Source organism: Macaca nemestrina, chromosome 3 (assembly GCF_043159975.1).
Source record: "Macaca nemestrina isolate mMacNem1 chromosome 3, mMacNem.hap1, whole genome shotgun sequence".
In the NCBI taxonomy this organism is placed as follows: domain Eukaryota; kingdom Metazoa; phylum Chordata; class Mammalia; order Primates; family Cercopithecidae; genus Macaca; species Macaca nemestrina.
Window position 1 is genome coordinate 3,229,651 of NC_092127.1, and position 25,502 is coordinate 3,255,152.

The window sequence follows — 25,502 nt, forward strand, 5'->3', positions numbered from 1 at the left end:
ACCGCAGCACGAAGCCGACTACGGGCAATGTGGTCGCAGAGCTACCAACACAGTGCTAGGGAGAGCAGGGCGGGAAAGGCTGGGCGCATGTGGAAGCTTGAGGAGAGTCCCTCTGGAAAAGACTAACCCGAGGAAAGCCTTCAGGAGTGGGCAGGACTCCCAATACACAACATGTGGGGGAAAAGTGGGTCTCATGAAGCAGAAGCCAGGGTCCAGGCAAGGGACTGTATTGAGATGAGGATGAGAGATCCCTGGGCAATGAGGCAGTGGGCAAGGGGGCCGGCATTGCAGGACGGATCCGATTTGGATTGCATTATACAAATAAAGAAACGTGATGGAGAGCTTTTGCACACAGGAAAGCTTTGCTCCCATAGAAACTTGGATGACATGAATGTAAAGCTGAACTAGTGAGAAAAGAGTTGGACTCCAGGTCATTCTTCTTTTCAGGCAGCAAATGTGTGCAGTGGTATTCTGGAATGGTGATGAAGGAGGAGAGGAGTGGGAGTGCCCAGGAGGAGAGGCCATGGGACTGGCCTGACCCTGGCAGCGGGACAAGGCAGCAGGTAAGGCCCACCTGCGGCCTCAGGGTCTGCTCTGCTTCCTCATCTCACACATGCCAGTTCCCAGGAACTCATGAGCTGCTTATCCTAACACTAAAAAATGGGGAAAAGTCTAGTAATATACTCTCCAATATAACACACATCACACAACTTGAAGCATCATTTGAATTGAATCCAAGTTGTTCAGAACAATATTCCTAAAAACCAAATGACGACTCCACTGCCTCATTTCATGTGGTTTGTAAGCAGGAGAAGCAAACTTTCCACCATCTGTTGTTTTCCTAACTTGCTAGAGCAAACTCTAGAATGCACCCTTCTAGGTAGTCACTTATTGCTTGATTAACTTTTTAATCCAAAGAGAAGACATTTTATCCTGTGTGTACGTGCCTTGGTGCCTATGTTTTGTGGGCAGGGACCAGTGTTGAATGGGAGGTTTCAACTCTGCCTCCCAAGTCCGGGCATAAAATGCAGCTGCCGCCTTCCAGCCCAGACAGCCCAGGCTATTTATTCTACAGTGGACTTGTGTTTGCAGCACTTCACTGAGCCAGTCCTAAAATGCCTTTTATCCCAGGCTGGATGTCCTCTGACTACTTAGCTCTTATGGGTCCACTTCCTCCTGCTTTTCCCTTTCACAAGGGTGTGGTCTCTGCAGTGCATTTCTGTGCAGAGACGAAGGCTGAGCAGGCTATAATCCCTAATTTACTGCTCCCAGAGTGGGGCTCCGAAATATTGGGGTGAGGTGTTTGGTGTGGTTCTATTTTCCTCTTACAACCAGAGCGCTTATGACAGAGTATTTTTACAATGACTTGGGACAATATTTGAAAAGTGGGTGTAGCTTGTTCACTTGGGAAGTTCTAGGCCTTTTTCCTGCCAGAAAGAAAATGCAAGCTCAACATGCTTATTTTGGGAAGGAGACTATTGTGTGGTCAAATTGTGCTCAAAATGCAAAGCAACCCCTTCTCTCAAATTATCTGTGCCTTTCAGAGCAATGCAGCAACTCGCTTGACTATGTCGGGTCTCGGAATTATCGTTTACATTGTCTGTCGCCTGGTGGCAGTGATTTGCAGGCCTAGACTTTGCTTTGTTGGCAGGGAGGACCACTCACCCAGTTCTCCAGCTGCATTTGGGCAAGCTGTGTATTCCTTTGAAGATGAATTTGCCCCTTCTTTTAAGGCCTCCCTAGATGTAAAGGTATAATGAGGAATAATCATTACTCTGGCTCCTCGTGTAGTCCTTGCTCTCACACCTATGGGATAAGGTCCTAGTTTGGACAAATAATTCTCTGGAACTTCCAACAGCTGCGTGGTCCTACAAGCCTTTTGGAAGTAAAGTGAGAAAGGAGAAGCAGGACAATGCCCCCAGCAGAACGATGTCGTGGTAGTCCTTAGAGCTGCTAGATATGAAGAGTCAGGCTAAAGGTTTCTCTGGGGCCGGGCATGGTGGCTCACGCCTGTAATCCCAGCAGTTTGGGAGGCTGAGGCTGACGGATCACAAGGTCAAGAGATTGAGACCATCCTGGCCAACATGATGAAACCCCAACTCTACTAAAAATACTAAAATTAGCTCGGCATGGTGGCACGCTTGTAGTCCCAGCTACTCGGGAGGCTGAGGCAGGAGAATCACTTGAACCCAGGAGGCGGAGGTTACAGTGAGCTGAGATCCTGCCACTGCACTCCAGCCTAGCAGCAGAGCAAGACTCCGTCTCAAAAAAAAAAAAAAAAAAGATTTCTCTGGATTCTTCAGAGCTGAAGAGGTAGTTTCTAAACGTCGACCAGGAAAGCAGTGCATGTAGCAGAAGTGCTTTGCCAACAGCAGGAGAGGCGGAGGTTCCAGCGTTGGCTTTGCCATTAACTAGCCCCCATCACCCAGGACAAGTCAGTGAAACCTGAACTTTTTGAGCTATAGTTTCCTTGAAAACAAAAGCTACACTGAATCAATAGTTCTGGACTCAAAGATAAAGGCAAAGGTAGAGGATATTACGATCACCCGATAGTTGTTTTGTTTGCATGTGGGTGTGTGTATAACACTCATGCCTGCCACCAAACTTACAAGAATTTCAGAGTTCAGGAGGGAGGAAAACAAGAAGCCAGGGATAAATGTTTTGGAAAAGTTTCTGATATACTTTTTTTCTTTCCTACATTTTTTTCTAACAGAACATGTATTAAAGTTGTTTGACGTGTGATTTCATGTTTGTCATTTTGGAAGTCCTTTATCGTAAAAAATTATTGGGTCTGACGATAAACAGCAGTCCCAGTGACGATTCTGGGCCTCCACGATGGGTAGGTTCAATTTCTTCCTGAGACAGGAGTTTCCTTCTGTATTTCTAGGGTAATGTTTTTATTATTCTGCAGTGTCTGCCGGACCCTGATATCTCAGCAAATCTGATGATTCACGTCCCTTAGAGTGTGTGAAACTGCAGAAGAGTGAGATGCAGCTACAGATCTCAAAGCTCTGACATACTGGGTTGTGGACTGTCTTCTCCATCAGGGAGCCTTATTAATGGACTATGGGGCTTCACGACCTGAATGACCCCACTGGTGGAGATCTTCTTGCTCCCCTTCAGCACCCCTTCTAATATGCTTTTTTTTTTTTTTTTTTTTTTTTGAGACAGGGTCTTGCTCTGTTGCCCAGGCTGAAGTACAGCGGTGTGATCTCAGCTCACTGCAACCTCCACCTCCCAGGCTCAAGCAATCCTCCCACCTAGCCTCCCAAGTAGCTGCGATTACAGGCGTGTGCATGGCGGATAATTTTTGTATTTTTAGTAGAGACAGCATTTTGCCATGTTGGCCAGTCTGGTCTCAAACTCCTGACCTCAAGCAATCCCCTGCCTCAGCCTCCCAAAGTGCTAAGATTACAGGTGTGAGCCACCACGCCTGGCCATGATATGCTTTGGATACTAACCATCCCATCTTCAAGCCCACTACTTTCTGCTACAGAATCTCTACATTACATGATATCTAGGAGCCTTCTGTCTCCAACATTATATTGCACTGCCTAAAAAATATTAGGGTGCCATGATTAGGGTACATCAAATTGCTGAGAAGCTCCAATACCATATCTGAGAACTTGGAATTCAATTGAGGAAATTACAGGTCTCAATGTGAGGTGCTTTACTATTGAAGAACTGAGAGAGAAACACCACAGGAAGGTAAAAAACAAGTGATACTTTGTAAAGAAAAAGCCTTGTGATTAAACACAGAGAAAAAACTTTTACATGGAAAATTAATGACAACTCAACTATTTGTAGCACAAATTGTACATGACTTTTACTATTCAATATGCTTTAAGAGGGTAATTTTATTTTATTTAAAATTTTCTTTTTCTGAGACAGTCTCGCCTGTTGCTTAGGCTGGTGTGCAGTGGCACCATCTCAGTTTACTGAAACCTCCACCTCCCAGGTTCAAGGGCTCCTCCTGCCTCAGCCTCCCAAGTATCTGTAATTACAGGCACCCATGACCACACCTGGTGAATTTTTTAAATTTATTTTTTGGTGGAGACGGGATTTCCCCATGTTGACCAGGCTGGTCTTGAACTCCTGACCTCAAGTGATCTGCCCACCTTGGCCTCCCAAGGTGTTGAGATTACAGGCTGAGCCACAGCACCTGGCCTTAAGAGGGTAATTTTAAATGATACACTTTGTCTTATTGTCATATTGTGTAACTTGGCAAACAATGCACCACAAACACAATTACCTATTAAAGTACTTTTATGACACTTGTTCTCTGCAACAGTTTCCCTGTGGAAGCGTATACTACATTAGATTAGACTTCCAAATGAGCTGACTTCCTATCCCTTCCCGCTTTTACACTTTGGTTTAATTCTAGTCTTATCCTAAAAAACAGCTATGAGAAACCCAAAAGGGTAATTTGGAATAATCCTTTGTGGTGACCTATATAAACTTCTATATTTCTTTCCCTCCTCCCTCACACCCATGCAATAATCTCTCTTCACACACTCATTTAAAAAGTGTAAAGTACAAAAGAACTGTCCCTGAAAACAGAGCATCCATATAAAAACTCAGAATGGGCAGCTATTCCTTCCGTAAACACTGAGAGCCTATCCTGTATCAAGTTCTGGATTAGGTATTAGAAATACAACATCAAATAACTCATAGCCTCAGCTCTGAAGATAGATCGATAGACAGATAGATAGATAGATAGATAGATAGATAGATAGATAGATAGATAGATATACAGATTAGTGAAGAAACATCAAAGTAAATTATCATTTCAGTGATACGGTAGCTGACGGTGATACAGAAGCAGCTAGGAGAAGCTTCTACATTAGACTAGGAAATGAAAGAAGGCCTCTTTGAATAAAGGATGCTCATCCACATTTTGAAGAATGTGTAAAAATTAGCTAGATAAGAAGCGGAAAAAGAGAAGAGAATGAAGAAAGTTTTGAAGGAAAGAAATGGCATGATCTATTGTTCCCATAGTAAAGAGGTGTGGGATAATGAAACCAGCAAAACTAGGAAGAGAGGCCGGACAACTCCGAAAGACGCATGAAAGCCTTGAGTCTCAGGCCAAGGAATCTGAACTTGATTCGGCAAGCTACGGGGAGATGTTGAACAGGGAGATGATTGGGCAAGTGACATCACTGGGAAGTGGCATCAGTAGATCTGCCAGCATCCTGAGGACTAGTTCTAGGAGGCAGGGTTAGCTGCTAGGATTTTAATTCTGAGATTAATGCGATATTTCAGGCAAGAAGTGTGAAATCATAACCTAAAGTGACGTTCTAAGATAGAAGAGGTAAATTAAAATTCAAAGGACCCAGCCGAGTGTGATGGCTCACGCCTGTACTCCCAGCACTTTGGGAGGCCGAGGCGGGTGGATCACCTGAGGTCGGGAGTTCGAGACCAGCCTGAACAACATGGAGAAACCCCCATCTCTACTAAAAATACAAAATTAGCTGGGCATGGCAACAAGGGCCTATAATCCCAGCTACTCGGGAGGCTGAGGCAGGAGAATCGCTTGAACCCGGGAGGCGGAGGTTGCGGAGAGCCGATATCGTGCCATTGTACTCCAGCCTGGGCAACAAGAGTGAAACTCCATCTCAAAAAGGGAACTCAAAGGAGCCACAACTGGTTAGATGGCAGAGGTGAGGGAAAGGAAAAAGGTGAAGATGTGACACAGGTTTCTGGCTTTGTCAGTTGGTTGACTAGTGATAGGATTCATTGTTTAGATGGGAAACTTAAACACAACCAATTTTCTGAGAAATCGCTTCAAAAATATTAAGCTTGAGAACATATAAGTGGAGTGATCCTTGAGATCATTGGATGTGGGGATATGAAGTTTTTCATAAAATCAAAACATGCCACTCTATACAAATACATGTACGTATATGTAATTATCCAGTTATGCAAATACTATATTCTCAGCAAAAACTTGGGAAAGAAATGCATCCTGAGTTTAATAGAAGCTATCGCTGTTTGATACACATATGAATGGGATTTCCTTTTTCTTCCTATATTGTTTCTATTTTCCATATTTATGTAATTAATATATATTGCTTTCAGTGTAGATAAACTTCCTTTTAACAATAACATAAAACTAACAAGGGAAAAAGAGAAATGTCAATGTAGTCAGCAGTAGAGTGAACTCTAGACAGGCAAGTGTCTGTTGGTGTGCCACTGTGGAGGTCATCTGGGGACTTTCCTAGAAGTCCCTTTCCATGGGTAGAGTGGTGAACAAGTTCAGAGGAAGCAGAGGCAGGGACACTTTCTAAAAGCTTGGCTGCAAAAGGAAGGAGAGATACAGACGGGAAGATGAGGAAGACGTGGGTTCAAAGGAATGTCTAAGATGGAATTATCTCAATGTATTCATAGCTGAAAGGAAAGGGTAGCGTAGATTCAAAAGCACAAGACAGACCAGGGAGGATATGGTTTGAGTATCAGGTGAAGTAACAACCTCATATTAGAAAAAAAAAAAAATTAGCAAAAATGAGAGGAAATGAGAGAATAGGTAGAAATGGAAATAAACAGACAAAAACTAAATTGCATTAACCTCAACTCCTCCCAAAACCCATTTAAATAACAGTAAAGTTATTAATACATAAAAAGTATTAAAAATCTCAAAGGAATGCAAACATCAGCAATGCGGTTTTGGAAAGTGAAAACTAGCTAGTGAGTGGTAGCTGAGTTGGCGGTGTGGCAGTATGCAAAGTCACTGGTGTACATGCCCTTTCCTGCTGGAGCCCCGCGTGCTGGCAGTGTGGCACCTGCCTTCAGGAAAGAGTTTGGAAGCTTTCCTGGGGGAATCTGGTCCACCTACAGGAAGAGACCAACCAATGTTGGGGATCTGCAAGAAAATACTCAGCCAACTCATCCCACGGGGAAGCCCGCCAACAAGAAAACCCCACCCACAAGCCTAGAGTTTACCAAAAAAGATCACCAAAAGCCAACCTTCAAGTTAAAAATAGAACAGGAGAAATGAAACATTCAGTAGAAAGATTGGAAGATGACATAAAGAAATCTAGAAAGCTGATGATTAAAAACAAAATAGGAAAGAAGGCCAGGCGCGGTGGCTCACGCCTGTAATCCCAGCACTTTGGGAGGCCAAGGTGGACAGATCACCTGAGGTCAGGAGTTCAAGACCAACCTGGGCAACATGGTGAAACCCTGTCTCTACTAAAAATACAAACATTAGCTGGGCGTGGTGGCGTGGGCCTGTAGTCCCAGCTACTCGGGAGGCTGAGGCAGGAGAATCGCTTGAACCCAGGAGGCGGAGGTTGCAGTGAGCCGAGATCACACCATTGCACTCCAGCCTGGATGGCACCATCTCAAAAAAAAAAAATAGGAAAGAGAAAAATGATAAGAAAACTAGAGAACTATTCAAGAAAGCCAATATCTATATCATATGAGTTTCAGAAAGTGGAAACAGGAAAAGAAAATGGAGTAGAGAAAACTATCAACTGACTCAGTCGTGAAAATGTTCCCAGAGCTCTAGGATATGAGTTTCTGGATTAGAAAGACCCAGCAAATATCAAGTTCAATGAATGAAAATAGAACCACACGAATGCATTTCATTGGTAAATTTATAAATGGGGGTGAGGAGAATGTTTCCACAGAGCAAAGGAAAAACAGATCACATATGAAGGATTAAGGATTTGAATGGTTTTGAACTTCTCAACAGCAATGTTGGAAACTAAAAGACATGAAAATGGCTTCTAAATTCTAAAGAAAAATAATTTCCAACCAATAATTCTAGACCTGGCCAAACTATCAAGTAAATGTAAGAATAACAACATTTTCAGACAAGCAAAATCTCCAAAAGGCGATGGCCACAGAGCGGGTGTAAGTGTCCCACAAAGCTAGACCAGAGGTCACAGTCACCAAGAAGAGGAACTCCACATTAAAGGTTGAAGGGATTGGGAGAGGATGCATACACTGGAAAACCGAGTAGATTCGGATCAACCCTAGAAACACAAAGTGACGTGTGTTTTACTCGCCTCCTATACACCTCTTTGGTGAGGGAGGAATGGCTGGACCCACAACACCAGACACTGGCCAGGTAAGATCGATGGCCTTTGACTAACTGCAAGTGCTCGCAGCCCAGGGAAGAAGGGCAATGCCCACCACTCAGGCCCTCAGGAGGTGGCGCTCAGGAGCAGAGTAAGCAACCAGGCGGTGGGAGCCAGGCTTTGTAGTACAACGGGGGTGAGGTGACCCCGGTCCCCATGGGAGGATGTGATTGGCTTGTTTGAATAAAACTGTAGGCTGGTAGGGAACCGAAACTTTTTACTCAGGAATAGGCAGGAACTGTGCCTGGTCCTCTCAATAAGGAGGGGTGTTTAGCTAAGGGACCTTATCCATAGGTGCAGGGTTGAGGGGAACTTGAGGGTAGACCACTTGATGTCTTCCTGGTTTCACCGAAGGTCAGGGCAGCACATACCATGGGGCCTTAATTTTAGGCCTCACACCAATGTTCGGAAAGGAAAAGTAATGATAACGTACCTGTGCGTAGTCATGATTAGCATTTACATCTGACATAAATGAGTACAGCTTACAGGAGGATGGGACAGCCAGCCAATGTGTTGTCTGTGTTGAGAGAGAGGGGTGTTACTGTGTGGAAGAGTTAAACCCTCATGCTCCCCCGTGCGAAGGCCACAGAGAGGGGATCAAATGGACAAATCAGCAAGTGGCCGCAGCAGCGTGATATTGACAAGGGTGGATGTAAGTGCCAAACAAATTCAGCTAAAAGTGGTTGCTTCTGGGGAAGCGGAAGTTAAGGATAAGAAGGTCGGGGCTGCTGTTTCCTCACACCTGTTTGCCTCTTTAAATTGTATGCGTGAATAAATCAGAATATTTTTTAAACCTAATTTTTAAAAATTAATGAAGATAAGTTTGTTGTGTACAGGGGAGAACATAGAGGAATTTGTTGTTTGATACTTAATAGGTCAACTCTAGAGGCAAGCCATGAGCTGCTTGTGGCTGTCTTCCCCCAGCTGTTCCACCTTGGAGAACTTACACAACCTCTCTGAGCCTAAGCTGCTTCCCCTCTAAAATGGGACAATCATAATGATATCTATTTCATGACTCCAGTGAAGATGGATGAAATGACATAAATGACGGACTTGACCCAATGTCTACCCCACAGAAACACCCTGCTGACGTTAGCAATCTTCCATGAGGATGACTGCTTTTCTCAGCAGAGTACAAAAGCAGTCTTTTGCTATAAGGTGAGGTGGTGAGGTCTGGAGTTTGAGGAATGACATGAAAATCTCGAAGAGCTGTAAGGGAAACAGGACAAGAACTGGAAACAATCGCTCTGCAGAACGGAGGGCCCAGCTGGGGTGAGCCCAAGAACATGTAGCAAGTGCACAGTGTGTCACCTGCAGCGGCAGCACTGGTACACGGGCAGGGAAATCGGGTGTTTGGACTGATGGGGGACTGGAGTTTCGCTGAGCAAAGAGGGTAAGGGAGTTCAAAAACAGTGGCAAGAGTGCGCTTGACGTGATGGACTGTGGAGTTCAGGCTGCAAACAAAGCCTGGAGAGAGCAGAAGCAACTTGATTGACTGGGCCTGGAGGTTTTCCTGCAGCCAAAGAAGATTATGGCAAGTAAAAGGAGGCACGTGAAGCTAGTTCAGAAAAAAAGATCAGAGAGCAGGGGATGGACAGTTTATTATTATTATTATTTTTATTTCCTAGCCCTATGGTATAGAATAAAATGCATGCTATGGAATAGCAACTTATTTTATGTCCTCAAAACAGCCTTAGAGAAAAGAAGGTAAGATGAGGAGGAGGCAAAAAAAAACCTGACCTCTGCTGATATTTTCATGGATATCTGGGTTGTGTTAGGCCCAGTACATATTAATTTCATTTATGTTTCACAACAGTCTTATGAAGCATAATCATGTCCTCACTTTATAAAGGGTAAACTATAGCTCAGAGAAGTTGAATAACTGACTCCAAAGTCAAGGTAAGTTCCACAGCACCCAGCTGGCAATGAACCCAGAGGCAGGTGATTGGTACTGCAGCCAGCTGTGGGAACTAGAGAAAGGCATTTATTTTTCTGAGGCTCCATTTCCTAAAAGTGAGTGGCTGGATTGGGTATTCTTTAAAACACTTCCAGAATTAATGCCCTATGCTTCTAAATAACAATGTCTATGAGCATCACTTTCCTCATGTGTCAAAAAGAAGTAACCAAATCTCCCTTACCCACCTCAGAGAGCTGTGATGAAGATCAAATAAAATAATGCATGTAAAAGTGATTTATAAATCAAGGTATGCTATATGATCAAGAGGTTAAAATATGTAGAAATACAGGGGGAAACATAAAGTCATGACGAAGAAAAATAGGGAGACTGAGATTCAAATAATATCCAGAGAACTCTCTTCCACCTACTAGCCAGAGACCTTGGGCAGGTTAGTTGACCTTGTGTGCCTCAGTTTCCTTATCTGTAAAATGAGGATTAGAAATTGGGCTACTTCAAAAGTTGTTGCGAGAATTAAATGAGTTAGTTTATAAAAAGTATCTTTTAAAAGCCCCTGGCACCATGGGTATGCTAAAAATACCATTATTGTTATTACTACACTAAAAAACACAGACTTCTCAAGATTAGAAAAAAAAATCCAAAGGGAAAGTATTAGGAGGCTGGAATGGGAATAAAAACTGAGATGTGAAAAAAATAATATATATGTACAAGGTTGGTGCAAAAGTAATCGCGGTTTTTGCCATTACTTTTAATGGCAAGAATAGCGATTACTTGTGCGCCGACCTAGTAAGAAGTAGGGCCCACTTAGTGTGCTACCAATTCCAGACGAATAAGTGGAAACAGCCAGCAGTCGCCTGTGTGTGTGACTTGTGGAGCTCCCTGAAGTCTGCTCTGCTCCTCACAGTCCTCAGCCCCGCAGGAGAACCACAGTTTACCATTCGAGGTCCCACTGTCTAGGAATGATTGTCCCAAGTGCTGGAGAATAAGAATGGAATAAGACAATCCCCGTCCTTGGACACCTAACGGTGAAAGAATCAGCTATTTAAACAGATAGCTCAGATACAACACAGGAACTACCAGCATGTTCTATTTATTTACCCACCCAGAGAAGCCAGGACTCCAGCTGTAGAGCTGTCACTGTTTATGCTTTACTCTCTCTCCCCTACTCACAGGACACAGTCAAGAGGTGGTGCCAGCGACCCAGCGAGGAACAGCAGGGCCTGAATTAGGGAAGTGGTATCAGGAATGAAGAGGAGGAAACAGATTCAAGTTACATTCAGGGACTTGAAATTGGCAGGGCTTGGCAACTGATCGGGAGCAACGGATGAGGAGATACTGAAATTCAAGGAAAAATTCTACATAACTCTGGAGACACTTTGCCAAATGACATGGATCTAGAGGGCACAAACATATCAAACATGTTTTTTAAAGTCCAAGCTTATTTTTAGAATCCCTCAGACATCAGAGACTGCTGGTGTCCTACCCCATGTCTATTAATCCACATTCTTAAGCAATAGAACCTGTACATTTCTAGGTGCAGAAAAAAATGTCTGACTCTCCTTCCTGATGGGGTAGCCAGTGAAATGTCAGCAAAACGCATGAGATGAGGTTGCTGGAAAACATCTTTGCTCCTGTCTCTTCTTTCCTAAACAGAACATAGGCAGGATGGCTGGAGCCTCAGCAGCCTTGTCTGTGGACCTGAGGTGACCTTGAGGAAAAGCACTAATTAATAAGGATGGAGGAGTTAAAAACAGAAACAGCCTGCGACATTGAAGTCATCACGGCACCACCACACTGGCCCTGGGCTGCTTATATTTGGGTTGGTGCAAAGGTAATTGCGGTTTTTGTGATTACTTTCGACGGCAAAAACCGCAATTACCTCCGGTCAGTGAGGGCGGTCCAGGGCCATCCCTCTTGCCAGTCAAGCCGACCTGGAAAGCAGAAACTCAAAGCAAAAAGCTCTTCCTCCTTCCCCTTTACCCTCCTTGTCTGTGACCTTGCTGAAGAATCTCACTCACGTGGAAGTCAGTGTCAAGCTCTGTGTCTGTTCTTTGCGTGGCCACGGAGAAGCCACAGCTGATACCGGAGCGGGAAGGGCTGTGCAGAGGATGAGCAATTCCGTCTGCAAGAGGCTGAGTGTAAGAGGACCTGAGGGCCGGGCGCGGGGGCTCCCGCCTGGAATCCCAGCACTTTGGGAGGCCGAGGCGGGCGGATCACGAGGTCAGGAGATCCAGACCGTCCTGGCTAACACGGTGAAACCCCGTCTCTACTAAAAACACAAACAACTTGCCGGTTGCGGTGGCGGCGCCTGTGGTCCCAGCTCCTCCGGAGGCTGAGGCAGGAGAACGGCGGGAACCCGGGAGGCGGAGCTTGCAGGGAGCCAAGATGGCGCCGCTCACTCCAGCCTGGGCCACAGAGCGAGACTCCGTCTCAAAAAAAAAAGAAAAGAAAAAAAGAGAGGACTTGAGGAGAGCCAGGGGGCGATGCCCACACTGGAGCTGGAGGGGCCTGGAGCTCGGGAGAAGGGCGTTGGCTGGGGGTTAGGCAGGGGTTTGGGCCCGTGAGCACGGAGGGAGTCGCTCGCTCGGGAGAACACGCGGAGGAAGAGAGCAGCAGGCGGTGCACGCGCCCGGGGCGCCGGCCTCCCGCAGGCGGCGGAGGAGCCCTGAAGATGGCGGACATGCCCAGCGCAGGCCGTGAATGAGAACGAGGGAAAAACGCCTCGTGTGGAGCCGGCGTCAGAATTGTCCAGAGAGGTCCCCTTAGCGAAGCGCGCCTGGCTTAGTTCTGACGCGCGCTCCCCCCGAGGGCTGCGATGGGGCCTCGGCACCGGGCTGCTCCGGGGCGTCCCTGAAGCCAGGGCCAGGGAGGGAGGAGCCACAGCCCGCGAAGGACAGGCAGGGAGGGAGGCACAGCCTCCGCTTCCAGCGAACCCCGGAGCTCGGAGAGGCAGCCTGAGTCTTGTTCTCTCCACCACAGCAATTCCCAGCACAGTGGGTCCTGGGGCCACGCTCTGTCCCCAGGCTGGAGAGCAGTGGTGTGATCGCTCACTGCAACCTCCGCCTCCCGAGTTCAAGCGATTCTCCTGCCTCAGCCTCCCGAGTAGCTGGGATTACAGGCCCCCCGTCCACTTTCCAGGCGTCTGCCGTCTCTGACCAAAAAGCCCGTCTTTGCCACCTCTAAAGCTGGAGGTTCATTTGCCAGCGTTGTTTAGAGCAAAAAGGTGAGAAAAGTAGCTTAAAGTATAAGACAGACAGTTTCTGGGGGTGGCCATTGATGGCCATTTTAAATATCATATCTGGTTCTTAAATTTGTACCAGAATGAATATTTGACGTGAATGGGTATTTGTAAAAGATTATACATTCAGAGAAAGTTATAAACTACTAATCCCATAATTTGGTTTCAGAAGTCTGTTTCAGCAAATGATTTGTACTATTTGAAAATACGTATTCTTTAAATTGGCTAAAAATATTTTCATATTCTTTACTAAAACTGCTTTAATTATTACAGTGGAAACGCACCCATGTGTAAAATAAGTGACTTTGCCTGTTCTTCCAACATAATGTGCATTAGAAACACTCAATCTGCCAGGTGCTTGCTGTTTAATGTAGTATCAAGGTCTTTGTTTTGTTGACAATTATTCTAATCACTAAAATCCTGTTTTGAATCAGATGGAATATTTGTTCATGACTCCAGAGTTCTATTTGCCTGCGTACATTTTCAATTCTTTTCCTAAGAGGACTAAAGCTATTTCTGTGAGAAGCTCAACACTGAATAACTTTAAGATAAGAAATCCGATAAACTGTCCATCCGAAAAGTGGCGCGTTGGGCTTTATTAATGTATAACATTATACGCAAGGAAGTCTCTGTACTTTACTCCACCTCTAAGATGCCTGCAATGTTTATCGAAGGCCTCACAATTGTGTTCTCACAATTGTGTCTAGTTTTAAAGATTCATTTTCAAATACTCAGATCCTTGACCATTATGACAGCATTCCATATCTCTGAAGAGTGCCAGATTCGTAATAGAATAGGGAAGTGTGTCTAGAGGCATGCCCTAAAAAACAGTGGAAGAAAGCCCAGAAACAATGCCCTTTTCATGCTGCTTACTAAGCCTAACTGCTTTATAATCAGGAGCATGACAAAATCGTACGAGGAATTGAAAAATTGACTTGATACCTAGAAACGAAAAAGACCATGAAGGAAGGCTGACTGGTCAAATGCAATTTCTCTTTCCCAGCTAGAGAGCATTTATAATTTTACTTGTCCAGATAACACAAAGGTCTCTGTTCTTCTGCATACATACATTAGCCATTTAGAAGACAATGTCTTCACCCTTTAGCATTTCACCCTTGATACTGTAAATCACAATGACTGAAGAGGAGGCCTGATCCTCTTTGCATGCTGAGACTAGATTTTATCAGGAAATGTTTCATCACATTCTTTTCCTGTCATTAGAGTCAATTATCATGTATATTTATGCATTCCTTTGTATGAAAGTATGGTTTGGGTCTGAAAAGAGCCTGTACAAAAGGGTATTTTTAATTGGACAGCCTGTGTGTCTCCTGACTCATAAATGGCTAAGTGAAATTAATATATACCTGTACTGGACAAGCTCACAAAAGCTGGTTTCCACTGCTTAGCAGTGCTTAGCTAACAGGCTGAGGAGGAGGCAGCTGCGTTCCATTCAACCTCACACATCACCAGCCAGATACCCAGCTGAGCTCAGATCCCACAGATTATTGTCGGTAATGATGTTTAAGGCAAAAATTGTTTGGGCACAGCACCCTAATTTGGCAGTTAGGGTAATCTTGTTGTGACTTGTAAAGTTTGCACTTAATATGCCAAGCATTTAATACATTAATTATGTAGAGATGAATGCTATGTCACAGATTTAATGCCTTGAATTGTGTCTGGTCTATGAAAATGAGCATTCCTAAATTTCCAGCCAGAAGAAAAGGAAAATTTGCTCTTCCCCTGAGCCCAGGTAAAGAACTCCTTGGCAGCTTTCAGGTTTCGTGTTTGTTTGTTTTGTTTTGCTTTGCTTTTTGAGACTGGGCCTTGCTCTGTCACCCAGGCTGGAGTGCAGTGGTGAGATCGTCGGTCACTGCAGCCTCAAATTCCTGGGTCTCAAGCCATCCTCCCACCTCAGCCTCCTGAGGAGCTGGACTACAGGTTGGCCACTATACCCAGCTAATTTTTAAAAAATTTTTATAGGGATAGGGGTCTCGCTATTTTGCCCAGGCTTGTCTCAAACTCCCGGCCTCAGTGATCCGTTCACCTCAGCCTCCCAAAGTGCCGGGATTACAGACGTGAACCACCCCGATCATCTCTCTGGCAGCTTTAAAAGCCTATATCGACTGTTTACATCTTGTCAGCATCTGAAGTGTTTTCTTTCAAGGAGTATCCACCTTTTGAGACGGAGCCCACCAACTAATATGGAAGCTGAAAAATGACCAGGTCTTGTCTCCTCAAACTCCCTGGCAGCTGGGGAGTATAGACACACGATTGGGCTCTGCCAGCCCAACAGACCCACTCCTGCACCTTGAACCTGGGCTGCTGACCTGAGAAGCAGGGCCATGTGGAATCCACAGAGCAAGGGGGGCGTCCAAGGGCATGTGCAGCCAAGGGGCACATCATTGCTGCAGCTGTATCTGGTTTCAAAGGTGGTCATTTTTGAAGTGTCTGCGACTGCTGGCAGGAATGTAAATTAGTACAACTTTTATGGAAAACAATATGGAGATTTCTCAAAGAACTAAAAACAGAGCTACTTTCCAGTCAGCAATCCCACTGCTGGGTATCTACCCAAAGGAAAAGAAATCGTTACATTAAAAAATCTCTGCACGCATATGTTTTTCACAGCACTGCTCACAATAGCCAAGATACAGAACCCACCTAAGTGTCCATCCGCAGATGAATGTATTCATATACAGAAAACGTGATATATATACACCAAGAATACTACTCAGCCATAAGAAAGAATGAAATCATATCTTTGGCAGCAACATGGATGGAACTGGAGGCCATGACGCTAAGAGAAATAACTCAGAAACAGGGAGTCCAATACCGTGTGTTCTCACAGGTGGGAGTGAAACGATGGGTACACACAGAGAGACACAGTGTGGAATAACAGACATCGGGGACTACACACGGTGAGCGACGGAAGGGGCTGAGGGCTGAAACTTTACCATTGGGTACCATGTTCACCATTCAGATGGCAGGTACACCAAATCCCAGACTCCACCACTATGCAGTATCTGCATGTAAGAAACCTGCCTCTGTACTCCCTGCTTCTATAAAATTAATTAATTAATTAATTAATTAATTAAAACATGTTTAATATGTGATTTTGAAAAATAAAAAAATTTTTAAAATGTGTCTTACGCGGGGATATCAGCAGTGCAAGCCACCATGTCTGTGCTCAGCAGCGGCGGTTGTGAAGTGTTCAGTGTCGGGAAGAAAAGTCTCCACTACCTACTTAGTTCCGCCGACTGGGGGCCTGCAAGTTAACTGATGATAGATTAACAGGAGAAACATGCATTGCACCTGCGGGAGTACCCTGTGGAGACAGCAGCTCCCAGAATGTGTGGGAGTAAAGAGCATATACTAGCTTAAGTAAGGCAGCCGGGGTAGTTTAGGGCGTGAAAGGATGGAGGGTTCTGATGAGGCTTGTTTATAGAATGTTTTTAGAATGGACTGGAGCCCACGGTGAGTGCCGCTCTGAGTGGAGACCAGGGGTAGGGGCAGGGAGCTGTTGCAGCGGCCGACCCTCTAAAAGCTCTGTACTAGTCAGATAAGAGAAATTTAGACACAATTTCTTTCTGCATCTTCTGAGGCTCATATGTTGTCACTTTGAAGTAATTTCTGTACCAGTTTGGGAGGTCGTTGGTCTCTTCATACTTATCTTGCACTGGGATTTGGAACACTCTTAGCAGCAGAGTTTTCAGTTCTACAGGCTCTGCTATTAATTCTGTAAGTTCCTAAAATATTTTTACAAATATGCATTTACTATACAAATTATTTATTTGCTTTCAGTAGCCTTTATCTATGAAAACAATACTGCATTTAAAGACAAATTGAAGGCAAATAATGATGAAAATTTAGAAGCATTTACATTATAATCAGAACCAGAACAAGGATGATTACTCTTTCTGTTCATATTTAACATTATCCTAGATAATGTCCTTGACAAGAACATTTTAAGAGGTAAAATAATTAGAAATGAAGAGACAAAGGCATTCATTATTTGCACACAAATATATATATATAAACCAAAATAAAGTTATTAAAACAAGATAAATCTGCAAAGTTACTAAATACAAGATCAGAATTTTAAAAATCAATAGAGTTCCTATGTAGCAGTTAGAAAATGTATTAGAAAAAATATTCCACTCAAAATTATATTTTTAAAAGGTATAAGTTACCAGGAATAAGTCTGATTTTAGATATAAAAGACCTTTATGAAAAAATTATAAATATTATTAGCAGACATAAAAGACCTAAATAAATAGCAAGGTAGACCACGTTCATGGATGGAAAGATTCGATATCACAAATATGCCAATTTACCCCTAATTTATTCTGTAAATTAAATGAGATTACAATCTAAATCCCAAAAATATTTTTGTGGTAATAAGCTAACAGCAAAATACTTATGGAAGAGCAGAAAGACAGAAAAAATCAATACAATTTTGATTTAGATGATTTGCCCTATGAGATATTGATATTTATTTTTTGGCATTAAGATATCATATTGGTAAAAAGATGAATAGAAATAATAATAATTGAGAGCCCTGAAACAGATAGACAGATAGCCAGATACTCTGAGGGAAACTGAAAATAATTAGGCAAAAAAATGCACTATACAATATAAGATGCTGGTACAACTGGCTATACATATGCAAAATGGCATATATGCAAATAATATAAAATTAGATCCTTATAATTCCAGGAAAAGCAAAATTTAAATTTTTCAGAAAAATATAGAAGAATATCTTTGTGACACTGTTTAGGGAAGATTTTTGAAACACATGCAATAAAATCCACACAATAAAGAAAAAGATTGATAAATTTGACTACATTACCCTTAATAAGCTCTACATAGCAAAATATATATATTGAAAGCCACAGTCTGTGAGAAGATGTTTTCAACACAAGAAACTAACAAAGGATTAATAATCATAATATATAAAAGATTCCTATAAATTAACAAGAAAATGTCAAGTAATCCAATAGTGAAAACAGACAAGAGATATAAACAGTCAATTAAAAAAGAGAAAGCCTCAACTGAATAAACAAGTAAAAAGATATTCAACTTCATTGGTAATCAGGGAAATGAAAATTTATGCCAAGAAATGAGATGCCATTTCACATCCATCAGATCAGCAGCACTTAACATTTACAACGCCGTTGTTGACGATCTGGTTGATCAAAAGGAAGTGGTGGTAGGGCAAATTGACAGAAGTGCTAAAGTGAAAGATGTTAAAACTCCATAATTCAGCAATCTGCTTCTAGGTGTATTACAGGTGTGCACAGGTGTGCACAAGATGTGCAGAAGAATAAAGTTTACAAGTACTCACTGCAGCAACTTTTATGATAATCAAAACCAAAATTTTTAAAATACTGAAATGCCTGTCAAAGAAAAATTAATAAATTACTGTATATTAATACAATAAAATATTCTATAGCAATTAAAATAATTAAAATGAATAAATTAAACTACATGTATCAACATGGACAATCTCAAAAGCAAGGTTATTTTTTAAAAAGCAAATTTATGCATATAGCATGATACTATATGTAAACATACAAATTTTAAAGAACATGCAAAATAATAATACATAGTGCTTATGAGCTCATGTATTGGAAACAAAAGCTTACATAATGAAGTGATAAACATCAACTCCTTAATGGTACAGAGAAAAACAGAATCAAGAAAAGGCACATATGGCAATTAGCTATCAATTCTAGTTTAGTTCTTTAAATTAAAAAATTATCAGAAACAAAAACATAAAACTTTTGAAAGGCATGATCAAAACAAAAGTGGGAAAAATGTGGAAATCATATAAAATTAGATTACAAGAGAATACTTAGAGTACATGGCAGGCTTTCAGCATTTGTGTAAGTCAACAGAGGGACTTCTTATTCTATATGGTCCAAAATCTCTATTAAAGTTAAGTTTCAAATCTTGAAACTATTGAATTTAAGAATTCTTTGGGTTACTTTTTCATCTGCCTTTTAAAAAATATATCTTTGGTGTACCTGGATTCTGGCTGCTGTGGAGCAGATTAGCAAGAGATCTAAAAGTTACATTGAGTCAAGGTATCATGTCTTATTCATTCCTCAATACAAAAACAAAAACAAAAAGTTAAATTTTTTTAGTTTGTTTCAGCTTATTCAGCCTACATTATGCAAGGATGCAATTAGAAACCTGGTGGCTGATTTCAGACTTTACTTCCACTACTCCTAGAAGAAGTTCTTCTCAAATAAAAAGCATTCTCAGACATTCCCAACTTGGTCATTCAGATGCAGGCCACATTTAGACACTATGCCAACACATTTAGAAAACTAGATGAAAGCAATTATGCTATTTTGCAAAGTCAACACAGGACTGAGGCATGAAAATCACAACAGGAGAACCACATTTAAGAGTTTTGTTACTAACACACCTGTCTCTAAATTCTGCCGCCTAATAACAAACTCTCTGATCATCCACTAAAAACGTAATTGCAATAACACTATTAATAGTAACCTAGCCCACCCAGCACATCTATCAGGACTCTGAGACCCTTGCAACAGAGTCTACAAAACAATCTATAAATATTTGACCTAAAACTGAAAAGAAGTGAAACCCACTACAAGTAAGGTCCCAACAATTCAAAAGCACTCCTCTAATATTACCAGCAAACAGTTCTGAAGATAAAATAGACAGACAAGCTAACCAATAATGAGATTCCAGATGGGAGTGAGTCTTCAATATTGAGATGGGATTCCTGTGGTTCAACTCTGCTGGATCTGGAAGGTAAGAAGATAGATGAAAGAAAATGTTCTAGCAGCTCTGGAGCAGTAGACTGACACTCAGGTAGAAAATTAAACACATTCCCACACAGCATCGACGAGGACACTTTGTGAAATGCAAAATAATAGCAGCAGATAAACCAATAGGCTGCATGATAATAAGACGTTTTGAGAAACAAAAATTGTCAAGTAACCCACGAGAGAGAAAATTAAGCTAGTAAAAGACTGTTCAAACAGCAAATGGAGCTACCAGGGAAAGAACAGTCACCCTGCAGGGGCATGTCTACAGCACTTGGCATTTCAGCCACACACCATGAATTGAGCCTTAAAAGTGAGTCATAATGCATATACATTTGAGTACCAGACAAACACACTAAATACCTAGTGTCAAATATAATTTTTCTGAGGAGTGATGGGAAGCTGCCAGGTCTTTCCCCTTGGTTTGCTTAAGCAAGTTAGATAAAGTAAGTTATGTCCCAAGGAGTCAAGGGCACCAAGAAAGTCTTGAAAATACAGGTCCCCAAAAACATAGCATAGTCCATCTGATTTGTTAATGTCATCGTTTAATGTGCAGTTTGTTCCCCTAGAATGGTAAACATACAAATTCTTAAGACTTTTCATTTGGATCTGTTCCTCCTAGCAGAGATAGGAATTTTGCTCTGAAGAAATGAGTTTGAGGGAGAAGAAGGGGAGGGATTTTAGGGTAAAGAGAATGGAGAGTATATTTGCAAGAAAACCCAATTTCATAGAGCATCCACCATTGCAATCATTGAATCAGACTATATTTTGATTCAGAAAATACATGGGCAATAAAGTCACAGCCCTTGGGAGGATGGACCTGAACATCCTCTGATGACTAATTGACATTTTGGGCCATCACAAGGAACTATAAGAATTAGAAAGCAGGAAGGCTGAAAGTTAACTTCAAATTTTTGTAATCACATTGAATTATCGAAAGCCATTAAAAGCATCTTACCATACTAGTCTTCCCTTACCTCACTCTGTTCCCCTCTCCACTCTGCCTTCTTCCTCGTTCCCAGATGCACCCAGCTCCTTCCCCACTTAAGTAGGACACTTGCACTCTTCTTCCCTTTACCTACAATTACTTAAATTTTCAAATGACTGACTTGTTGCATTCAGGTATCAGCTCAGTATCACTACTTCAGTGGACTATTTTCTGACCAGTCAGTCTGAAATAGTTCATCACATCATTCTCTATCACATCACTCTAATTATTTTCTTTATATACTATGTATCACTATAAAAGTATCTTGTTCATAAATTTTACTTTTTTCAAAATCTTTGTTCACTAAGACTTAATGTGATAAAAAGTCAGAACTGTATCTGTCTTTTCTACAACAGTGTCCAGAACAATAACTAGCATGTCATAGGCTCTAAACACTTATATAGGAAATGAATACATTAATGAATGAATGGCCAAACTTTATTATGTGACTTTGTAAACATAATTTTAGAAAGAACATTGTTCAACGTGAAAAGAATCACTAAATAACTGTGCACTGCACCATGTAGCATTCTTTTTCATTTCCCTTACATCCAGAAGGACCTTAGCAATATGTCTGCTCAGTATGGATTTGGAAAGAGGAAAAATAATAATAACAATAGTAATAATAACATCTGTATCAGTCAGGGTTCAAGGAAAGTATCAAGACCCATCATAGGTAATGTGTATTAGTCCATTTCCACACTGCTATAAAGAACTACCTGAGACTGGATAATTTATAAAGAAAAGAGGTTTCATTGACTCAATTCTACATGACTGGGGAGGCCTCAGGAAACTTACAATCAGGGTGGAAGGTGAAGGGGAAGCAAGGCATGTCTTACATGGCAGCAGGAGATGGGGGGTGTGCCACACTTTTAAACCATCAGATCTCATGGGAACTCACTGTCACCAGAACAGCATGGGGGAAACCACCCCCATAATTTAACTACCTCCCACCAGGTCCCTCCCTTGACACATGGAGATTACAATTTGAGATGAGATTTGGGTAGGGACACAGAGCCAAACCTTATCAGTATGTCAAGCAGAGAGGCATTTAATACTAGGTATTGGGCACTTAAAACTCATCAGAAGGACGGAAGGAGCAGATTCTAACCTGAGCTTCCAGTGATGCACTCAAAATACTGCAGACTTGACACAGTATTGGAACTACTGTATTTTACCAAATTCTGAAGAGAGAGGAATCAGGACACCAAAGCTGGAATCGATGAGTTCTAAAAACACTACCAAAACTGTAATCCTGGGATCAGGAAGCTACCACAGCTAGGGCCACAAGGGGTGACTGCATGCTGGCTTGAGGAGTTCAGAGTCACCTCTGATGTAGGTACTTCTCAACACCCACAGGTTTGGAGATCAGACATCATATCCATTTTTAATTGTCACCATCATGCTGCACAACCAAAATCAACAAAGCGTCAATGGCATACAACAAGAGACATTCTATTTGGCTCACTCTGTGAGTCAGCAGTGTGGCTCTGCTCACCCTGGCTGGTTGGGAAGTCTGTTCCTAAGTTGGCCAGGCATGAGTTGATCTATGAGGGCTGAGGACTCCCATTTCATGTGCCCAATAAAGGCAGGATTCTAGGTTCCAAAGCAGAAGCATATAAGTAGCCTTGAGGCCTACGCTTGGAACTGGCACACCATCTTTCCACAGCATTCTACTAACTGAAGCAAGTCATGCAGCCAGAATCAGTGGTGAAAAATAAACTCCATTCCTCCATGTGAAGAGCCAGAAAGTCACACTGGTAAATGAGGATACGTTCATTAGACCCATCAATGCAATCAGCCCACCACAGGCATTAAAAGTCTGCTGCAGAAAAGAACTCATCTCTCCACAAACTCATTTGCTGGCAGAAAATAGTCAAAAGCAGTAAGAGCATTTCTTCCTGCTGCCTTCTACATCTTGCATATGCTAAATCATATAAACCTAATTTGCATCCAGAACCTCAGGGGCAAGATAGTTTAGAAAATGTAGGTTTTCTCTTTCAAGTCTCTGCCAGACAGGAAAAACTCACTAGAAGAAGGTGAGAAACGCCCTGAGCAAAGGGACACCATATTCGACATAGTAGCTAACATCGGATAAACCCTTACTGGGTAGCCACATAACATGCTAAGCAATTGACACGCCTGATCTCTCTGCAGCAAAGTCCTCTTTTGCTACTCATCTCCCTGACCCTTTCCTTTACTCTTTGGAAGAATTACAGATTTGCCTTCCATGTATGAATATTTCTGTCCTCCCAGTCACTGTCCAAGAAAGCCAATATCAGTGTTTAAGACATTTGAGGACAGCACTAAAGTTCAGAGCTGCAGGATTTGGGCTCTGTCTTACAGCCATTCTCTGCCTGCTGTGTGTAGTTTTGAAATGCAGCCAAGAGCATCCCTTCAGGCCTGTAGAGTAATCCACCTTCCTAAGTATGCATGGTGGATAAAAATGAGTCTGATTATATCCGATCTGTCATGCCATCCGTTTGCTGACCAAATCAACAAGCTGCATAGAATTCCAGCAGCAACTGGAAATGTGCATCTAGCGTGAATTCGCTTGAGCAAAGAGACTTCTTGGTGGTATGCCTGGAATTGTTGGTGCCATGACACTTGCTTTCTCTGCTGCAAGCAGATGTTCCCCACAGCACCCTTCACCGTGTGCCACCAAGCCAGCTTACCTGACACTATTTCATAGCATAATCTTTGTGCTTTCCCTCTCTTGGCATATTTGTCCTGATTCTATAACAAATAACTTTCTCCATGTACTCATTATTATTCCTTTTTCTCTTCTTGGGAAATGTATTTACCATTATTTTCCCAAGTAGAATGTATTCTTTCTCCATCACTTTCTATAGTCTCATAAACCATCTAATTGATTATAATAATTACTGTGAGCCTAATTTATACTCAGAAGTCAATTTATGTTGTCCCAGCCTTTCTACTATGATTTTTAAAGAGTTAATTCTCTTGGAAAAATACAAGATTCTTCAGTGTTTTCTTTGATTTATAGTTGAGTATTTTTAAAAACCCTAACGTTATATTTAAGAAATCACAGTGGCTAGTTTCTAAGCAAGATATTCGAGCAACTCTAGCTTACATTAACTCTATACAAGTGCCCAAGAGTCTTCTTTAACTAACCAAGAATAAATCATAAAATATCGTTATTCAGAGCTGAATTTTAGAAATTCTCTAAATAATTATTTTCAGATTATAGTCTTAGAAGTACAGAGTTTTGCAGAAATATTGCAGGAGACATCAAGGGAGAAAAGGACGGACAAGACCAAGGCTCACACCGCACTACCACTTCCCCCCACCCACCCACACACACACACACATATAGACACACACACACACATAGACACACACACACAGACACACACATATACACACACACATATATACACACGTATACACACATACACATGCACACACACGCACACATATATACACACATATACACACATGCACACACACACATATACACACAAGTACACACATATATACACACATGCACACACATATATACACAAACGTACACACATACACACACACACACACACACACACTCTTCCAAGAAAGCAACTCTTCTGTTACTAGGCTCTTGGCCTATAATAGCTATATACATGGTTTAACCACTGTAAACAATAGCATGAAAGTTCAGATGCCATTGTTGTCGTACTCCCCTCATTGTTCGGTAAAGATAAAAAAGGGCCAAATGAGTTAAGTGACTTAATCAAGGCATTGTTTCTTCTTGTCTCCTGGTCAAGTAACTTCTCCACTCATCTTACTCTCTTCTTTTTTGTTTATAAAAAATTGTATGGCCTTTAAGGAGTTTTTTTTTAATTTGTAATTATTTTAATTTTAACATTTAAATATTTAATATACAATTATCACTGTTAATGAAGACAATTTTAGTTTTATGACATAACTGAAAACTGTCATTTTGTCACTTTACCTGAGCACCTAAAACTATCAATATGAACTATGGTAAGAAAACAAAAAAAGTATATATCCAAATGTTGGTCTCACCAAAATTACAATGTATTTCTCCAATTTTATATACAGATCAAAGAATTGTAAAATTTAGGACAAAGGAAAATGATATGCAAATATAGCAGGGTTTTATCCTACTTTTCAAAAGAATTTGCCATGCTTCCTCAGCCATTCTGTTATCTGTGTGCTCCTCAAGTCAGTTAATAAAATGTATTTGACAGTCCTGAAGAAGGTTGAGTATTCAAAAACTATTTAGAGTATGCCCAGGACTTAAGAAGGCTTTTTTGGAGCTATTAGGGATAGTACCAACACAGGGTTAAAAATCCCACTATTATATCCAGAAGGATAGGTTTAGCTTATAAAAATAAAGTTAAAACTGGGTTTTATTTCACAGTTTAGTGCAAAATACTTGCAGTATGGAGCAGAGATGGTTCTGAAGTTCCTCAAGGAGCTGATTAGGACCTTGGGGCTGTCATTTTAGCCAAGACTCTAC

General features: G+C 41.9%; 1 protein-coding gene and 1 long non-coding RNA gene across 2 annotated transcripts in view; both read right to left on the reverse strand.

Annotated features, from left to right (window-relative positions):
• LOC139362114 (uncharacterized) overlaps window positions 1–16,198 on the reverse strand; it is an 83,471-nt gene extending 67,273 nt beyond the window's left edge. Inside the window, exons 1-3 of the mRNA XM_071092637.1 lie at window positions 16,078–16,198; window positions 15,432–15,691; window positions 12,015–13,102 (exon numbers count right to left, since the gene is read on the reverse strand). Of these exons, the coding sequence (XP_070948738.1) occupies window positions 12,392–13,102; window positions 15,432–15,691; window positions 16,078–16,198 (1,092 nt within the window). The 3' untranslated portion in view covers window positions 12,015–12,391. The remainder of the gene's footprint in view (window positions 1–12,014; window positions 13,103–15,431; window positions 15,692–16,077) is intronic.
• LOC105466546 (uncharacterized) overlaps window positions 1–25,502 on the reverse strand; it is a 123,503-nt gene that overhangs the window by 31,516 nt on the left and 66,485 nt on the right. The window lies entirely within an intron of this gene.